This window comes from Alosa pseudoharengus, unplaced genomic scaffold (assembly GCF_046254945.1).
Source record: "Alosa pseudoharengus isolate Yale_2024_CS ecotype anadromous, Long Island Sound unplaced genomic scaffold, YU_APseudo_1.1 YU_APseudo_1.1_scf_22, whole genome shotgun sequence".
NCBI classification, from domain to species: Eukaryota; Metazoa; Chordata; class Actinopteri; order Clupeiformes; family Clupeidae; genus Alosa; species Alosa pseudoharengus.
Window position 1 is genome coordinate 31,484,183 of NW_027468680.1, and position 7,500 is coordinate 31,491,682.

Below are 7,500 nucleotides of genomic sequence, written 5' to 3' on the forward strand. Positions count from 1 at the left end.
ATGAGCCTGTCTTCCCACAGACACAGAGCAGGGGAGAGGAGAGGTGAGGAGAAAAGAAGAGAGGAAAGGAGAGCATAGGAGAGATAGATAGATAGATAGATACTTTATTGATCCCCAGGGGAAATTCAAGGAAAGGAGGAGGAAAGAGGAGAGGAGAGGAGAGGAGAGGAGAGAGGTGTGGAGAGGAGAGGTGTGGAAAGGAGAGGAGAGGAAAGGAGAGGAGAGGAGGGAACACTGAGGGGTAATAGAGCTATGACAGCTCTGTCTCTTAACGTTAAGAAAGAGGGAGAGAGGGAGAAAAAAGACAGCGAATATGAAACTGAGTGTGTGTTTGAGAGAGTATGTATATGTGGATTAGAGAAAGGCCCTCTGTGTGTGTGTGTGTGTGTGTGTGTGTCAGTAGGGGAAGAAATGCCCTCCAATCAGATTACAAGAAACCAAGGTGACACTACCCAACACGCACAGCTGCTGCAGGCGTGTTTGTTTTGAGTGACTGTGTGTGTGTGTGTGTGTGTGTGTGTGTGTGTGTGTGTGTGTGTGTGTGTTTGCTCTCCATACCAAGGCGTGTCACCTGTTGGGGGAGGGTTGTTGTTGGGCCTTCACATAACATCCTCCTGGATTGGCATCAGTGATAAAAATCAACTAGCACTAAACAGTTTGTCTTTAGCCTACTGATCTGAGAGACTGTGAAATGTCTCCTGTACGTGGCTCCATGTTCTTCTGAGGGTCAATGAGAAATGAGAAAAACGCCACAACACTAAACAACAAACAGTGTGTGTGTGAGCGCGGCCTTATCTGTGTGCACGTTGAGCTGACCTGCTTTTATGGCTTTATGGCTCTCTGTGTTAGTGTGTGTGGCTGAGGACACTCAGAGGTGCACATACGTTGTGTCAAGGCCCTTTGCTTTCTTAAACACACACACACACACACACACACACACACACACACACACACACATGCACACACAAATACACACACACACTCCATTCACAAGGCTCCCTATCAGTGCTCATCTAAATAACGCTCTTCCTCTCGTAAACAGAGAAGTCCCCCACTTCCTGTTCTGCTTGGGCGCACGGCACAGTGCAGCACAGCTCAGCGCAGTGCGGCCTCTCGTCCACGTCACAGGATGCCGGACAGTCCCTCCCGGAGAGTAGCTACTGCACTATCAGACCACAGTGCCTCCACCACGCCTACTGCCACCCCGGACAGGTGCGGAGAGTACGTGTGTGTGTTTAAGTGTGTGTTAGTTTGTGTTTTTGTGTGAGGGTTTAAATTTAAGTGTGTGTGTGTGAATACAACTGTGTGTGTGTGTGTACATATCTGTGTGTGTGTATGTGTGTGTGTGTACATATCTGTGTGTGTGTATGTGTGTGTGTACATATCTGTGTGTGTGTGTGTGTGTGTGTGTAAGAGAGCACATGGCGACGTGGCTGCAGCGCTCACGTCAGACGAAGCGAGGGGGCTTCCTGTCGTTGTGACGTCTCTGAGACTGAGGCGACGTCATTCCTCAGGGAACTTCTAACAGAACGGGATGCTCCAAGGAATGTGAGGACTTTACGCCCAGCCCCTGCTCATGTGTCCTGAGTCGTCCTCAACACTTAAGCACACACACACACACACACACACACACACACACACAACTAACAAACACACAGGCCCTGAGGCTTGCCTTGATCTTTCAACTTTTAAAGAAAGACTTTCTTGAAGTCCAGCTCATGGACACATACTGTAGGCAGACACCCACACACAGAAACACACACACACACACACACACACACACACACACACACACACAGAGAAACACACGCACACACATACACACACACACACACACATCCTTAGATCATTTACACATAAAGACCCTCAATAAAGCCTCAATCTCTCACCGTTCTCCTTGAAGTCCAGTTCATACAGATAATCACCAAACACACACACACACATACACAAGCACTACCTAGCACACACAGAACATGAAAGGAGCCTTAATCTCTCACCTCGCTCCGGACAATTTCCTTGGAGTACAGTTCACGGAAAACACACACACACAAACACACACACACACACACACACACACACACACACACACATACACACACACACACATATAATCACAGACTCTTACACACACATATGCCATCTCTCACCAGCTTCACAGCCATTCTCATTCATACACACATAGGCACACACTTCCTTGTCCTCTACACCCTCACACATCTTCAATATCTTTATTCACCAACTTCTGTCTGTGAACGTGTGCACACACACACACACATACGCGCACACACAAACACTTGCCTTATGTTTCAGCAGGGGCCTGAGGGTAGAGCTGTGCTGAAAACTAACCCCAGATCCAGCACCACCCCAGCTTATCTGCCCTGTCTGCCTGGGCTGCTGGACCATGATGTGCTGTGCTGTGCTGTGCTGTGATGTGATGTGCTGTGCTGTGCTGTGCTGTGCTGTGCTGTGATGTGATGTGCTGTGCTGTGCTGTGCTGTGCTGTGCTGTGTTGTGCTGTGCTGTGCTGTGCTGTGCTGTGCTGTGCTGTGTTGTGCTGTGCTGTGCTGTGCTGTGCTGTGATGTGATGTGCTGTGCTGTGCTGTGTTGTGCTGTGCTGTGTTGTGCTGTGCTGTGCTGTGCTGTGCTGTGCTGTGTTGTGCTGTGCTGTGCTGTGTTGTGATGTTGTTTGGTGTGATGTAGCTCTGCCTGCCTTGCTCTGCCTGCGCTGCGGTGCTGTCCTGTTCCGTGCAGTCTTGTGCTGGGGTTGGGGGGAGGATGTTAGTGGGGGTAGTTAGCTAGGCTCTGGGGGTTCTAGGCTGTGGGTTGTGGTGCTAGTGGAGGTTGTTGTAGCCAGGGCTGCAGGGCTGGGCTGGGCTGGGCTGTGCTGTGGGGTGTGGTGTGGTGTGCTGGTCAGGGGTAGTTGTAGCCAGGCTCGGAGGCTGCACCACCACATCAACTATTCCAAGAATGTCACAGCAGCCCAGCACAGGCCACTAAGCCTTCGGTGTTATCTGAAATCTAAGCGCTCAAGAATGCAGAGAAAGGGCTTTGGACGACACTGTGTTTTGTTGAGTGTGTGTGTGTGTGTGTCAGTATATTTGGTGTGTGTGTTGGGTGGGGGGGAGGGGGGGGGTTGGGGGTTGTGCGTGTGTATGTGTCTGTGTGTATGTGTGTGTGTGTTTGCGTGCGTGCTTGTTTGAGTGTGTTTTCAAACATGAGGCAACTGGATACAATATTGTCAAATTCTCAAAGAGTATTACAAAAAAATTCAGTGGCAAAAAATTGCTGAGGTTTTTGGTCACAGTTTTTAAAGTCAACAGTCTGTTTGAAACAAAAAAAATACCAAGCCAACCCAAACAACAAAAACAAGGGGGAAAAGAGCAGTAACAGAGAAGCTTACTTAAAATACTTGTGTACACATTTTGTGTGCCAAAAAATTCAGAAAATGTCAAACAGATCTTGCGAAGAACGATGCGCCATTCTCCATCCAAAGCTTCTTCAACATACAGCCATCCGAAGTAAACACTCACAAAAATATGCCCTAACATTCCAGCAACATTCCCACAATGCTACACACCTCGGATTTACTTTGATATGATACTGTAAATTTAAATAATGTAAATCGTCAATCAGTGACCACACACACACACACACACACACATGCACACACACAAAAACACAGGAATTTATTCTCTGTATTAATGAACTCACACACACATTCACTTGGGGCAGTGAGAACACCAGGAGCACACACACACCAGGGTGTGTACACACCAGAAAATACACATGCCCGGAGCAGTGGGCAGTCATTGCTGTGCTGCCCAGCCACCAGCTGGGGGTTAGGTGGCTTGCTGAAAGACACTTCAGCCATGGATGTGGACGCGGAGGAGCGCTGTTTAATCACATGATCACAAGTCAAATTCTCCAATGGGTACCATACATGGCACCCTGTATTGTGAAATAAAGGTACAGTGTATGTGGCTGTTAAACATGAGCATGTGACCTAAAACTAACTAATTAACTAGCTGGGGCTCCAGAATGGTAACGTGGGTGGAAACATTCTTCATTCTAGAACGTAGCCCAAAGTAATGCAGCTGATGGCATTATGAGTCTGGGTGCGACTAAGGAAGCATAAAAGAGCACAAATATTGCTTGAATGATCTCTCCTTGCTCTAGGGTTGTACTTTGCCTAGCACTGTGTAAAACTATCCCACAGAGAAATGAAGAAAAACACCAGCACGCTGAGAATTTCTGTGTGCGTGTGTGCGTGTGTGTGTGTGTGTGTGTGTGTGCGTGTGTGTGCGTATGTGTGTGTGCGTGTGTGTGTGTGTGTGTGTGTGTGTAGAGGAGAATTTTTCAAAATCACTTGGCTCACCTCTTTTGTGCAGCCATCCCTCCTTGACGATCACCACGCCGTCCGACATGATGGCGCTGCGTGGCGGCCAGGCAGACAGGCAGTGGACCCAGGGGTGCCAGACAGAGAACGGCTACTGCGGCTGCTGCGGCTGCTGCTGCCCCGGTGCCCCCCGAGAGAGTGTGCTTCCGAGAGTGGCCAGGGGCCAACTGGGCAGTCTTCTTCTCTCGCAGGTGACCTATGGGAGTGCAGGAGGAGACTAAAGATTAGCCCTACGGACACTCAAACATTAATCTAGCGTGTAAACAACTCTCCACTGACCAGCGGACAGAAAGAAAGAGAGAGAGAGAGAGAGAGAGAGAGAGAGACGGATGCCGCTCCTCTATTTCCACTGGGGCGAACAACACACAGTGGAAAAAAGGCACAGAGAAAAATAGATAAATAAATGATTACGTGCCAGACGGAGGATCATTGAGTTCAGCCGGCCGGCGGATGTGCGGATACCCGGCCAGGATTACCTATTGGCTTATTATTTCCTGATCAGCCTGATGTGGCTCTGTTACAAGCCAATCTCACGTCAAAGTCAATCACAGAGACCACATATACTAAATAATCCAGTCTGCAATTGCTGCATTTTCTTATGGGAGTGGGGTTTATAATATAAAAGAATGTCTGTGAACCAGATGTTGTACATATGATGAGATGCACTCACTCATGATGCCAACATCACTGGCAGAACAATGCAGCATCAGTACTAAGGCAACCACACCCATAGGGACATTTTTGTCAAAGAAAAGAGTGGAGAGCAGAGGCCCTTTGAAGCTGCATGTGAACCACGTGCCTCTGAGGATCCTAGTTCACCCTGCTGGCCCAGGCTGAGAGAGAGAGAGACAGGAAGTCCTCCGTCTATCCCATCGACGGGTTGTGAATGAGTCACACATGAAAAGGCGGGCGCCCTGAGGGGTTAATACATCGGCCATTAAACCGGACAGAAAGGTGCCTTTTAGTGACACCGCACAGCCTGCAACCACCCCCCCCCCCCCCACACACACACACACACACACACTCCTCCACTTCCCTTCTCCTCCTCCCAAATCATTGTATTTACGGGGCAAATCATTACACGCCGCAGGTTCATGCTCAGTCAAAATAGTGGAGCATGCTATTTTTACCCAGTGGAAAAAATCTACTCAATTACCGTGCTGGCTTTGAGCGCTAGCTAGGCTAAATCCCAGGGCTGGGCTAGCATTGCAGTTGCTGCCACAGGTCAAAATGCGACTAAAGCCAGCATGTCGTCCTGCCATGGCCACAGCTGCCCTCTCCAACTAAGAAAGGACGGAGACAGGAGTGGGCCTCTAAGCTGCTTTAACCTCAGAGTCTCTGTGGTTTTTCATGAAGACATTCAGGGGACTTGCATATAGCTTAGTATAAAAGTCAATATTATAGTGCATTATAGAATAAATAAGCATATAGAGTATATGCTATTCTTTAAATGCATTTCTGTACATTTTCAGGACTTAAACAGGGCAGACTGTGTTACAGGACTTTAAGGAAAGCAGCGTTCCGCTCCCGGCGCCTACCAAACCCGGCGCATGAAGTCACAGACAGGAAACGACAGCTCTGATGCAGCGTCAGCTCTGGCCTAGCCCGGGGAAGCCGGCAGCGAGCAGCTGCACTTCAAACCTGCATTACTTCAGACACACACTACAGAAGAGTGGCAGAAGACCAGTCAAGCACCAACAGGCTACAGAGGCAACAGCAATAACTCTTACTGATGGTAAGAGCTGTATTCATAACATTTCCCTCTTTTTTTTCCATTTTTCTGTATTCTACAGAGAGCAGCCTTCAACACTCCCACATTCTTCCACTCTTTTCAACCCACCCTCCCTAACACACACACACACACACACACACACACACACACACACACACACACACACAATTTCTAACAGTGCAGGTATTCCAGGTTTTGGGGGGTGGGTGTGTTCCCAACCTGGGGCTGGAAACTACCCGAGCGAAACAGCTTCCAGGAAGGACTCCTCTTCCTGAGTTAATTCCGCGGGGGATCGAGCGGCCTGGAACATGTGTAAACAAAGGCCCACTCTACCAACCACCGGCCCCATCGCAGGAAGCAATTTGTTCATTCATTGGTGGCCAGAGACTGCCCTAAGACCAGCTCTACTCAAGGCTTCATGGTGCCATGCCCAGCCTCAAGTGATCTACTTAAAGTATAGAACAGGGAATGCTTCTTGTGTAATGGCTAGGACAGTTAAAGACTGGCGGGAGTTATTGATATCATGACATTGCTTTGAACACAGTGAGGAAAAGAATGAGAGTGAGAGAGAGAGAGTGAGAGAGAGAGAGGGAAAGAGAGAGAGAGAAAAAGAGAGCAACAACACTGTCCTCACCTCTGTCTGCTGTCTGCTTACCATCTCTCCTGGTCATTTAAATGTATTGTACATGTGTAGACACACACCATGGTTCATTTAAATGTCTGTGTGGCAAATTTTATTGTGTGTGTATGTGTGCATGCGTGTGCATACCGCACACATATTTAGATTTTGTGTTTTGTTTTGATGTTTACTATATTTCTGTATGTTCTTTGTTTTGACAACACTGTTTCCTTTTAGATGGTCATGCCAATAATACGTACTGAACTGAATTTAGGGAGAACTTTGATGTCTGCATTAAAACAGGGACAAGGATTGAGAGGAACGTGAACTTCATGACATAACCTAGTTAAGAGGGACAACAACAACACCACCACCTGAAAGAGGAAGGAAAAACAGCTGGGCGTGGTCACTGGTTGTAAGCAACCAGCCTGTCAGTTGGGTGGGTGTCCTTTTAAAGAACTGAGATGAGCCAGTGGTGTTGCACATCCTAAGTGAGGGAGAGAGAGAAAGAAAGAAAGAAAGAAAGAAAGAAAGAAAGAAAGAAAGAAAGAAAGAAAGAAAGAAAGAAAGAGGCGGTTGCAGAGAGCTAAAGATGGAGAGGGAGAGAGGAAGAAGGGGAAGAGAGTGACAGAGAGATAGAGATGAAGAGGGAGACAGGAAGAGGGGGAGAGTGAGAGAGATGGAGAGAGAGATGAGGGGGCCATCAGAAATTCTGCCCCTCCATGTGTAAATGCCAACATCCTCCTGCCAGTG

General features: G+C 48.2%; 1 protein-coding gene across 2 annotated transcripts in view; it reads right to left on the reverse strand.

Annotated features, from left to right (window-relative positions):
• akt1 (v-akt murine thymoma viral oncogene homolog 1) overlaps positions 1-7,500 on the reverse strand; it is a 61,409-nt gene that overhangs the window by 48,426 nt on the left and 5,483 nt on the right. For both annotated transcript variants that reach the window (XM_076299728.1, XM_076299727.1), the window contains exon 2: positions 4,376-4,592. In XM_076299728.1, coding sequence (XP_076155843.1) covers positions 4,376-4,424 — 49 coding nt within the window. In that variant the 5' untranslated portion in view covers positions 4,425-4,592. The remainder of the gene's footprint in view (positions 1-4,375; positions 4,593-7,500) is intronic.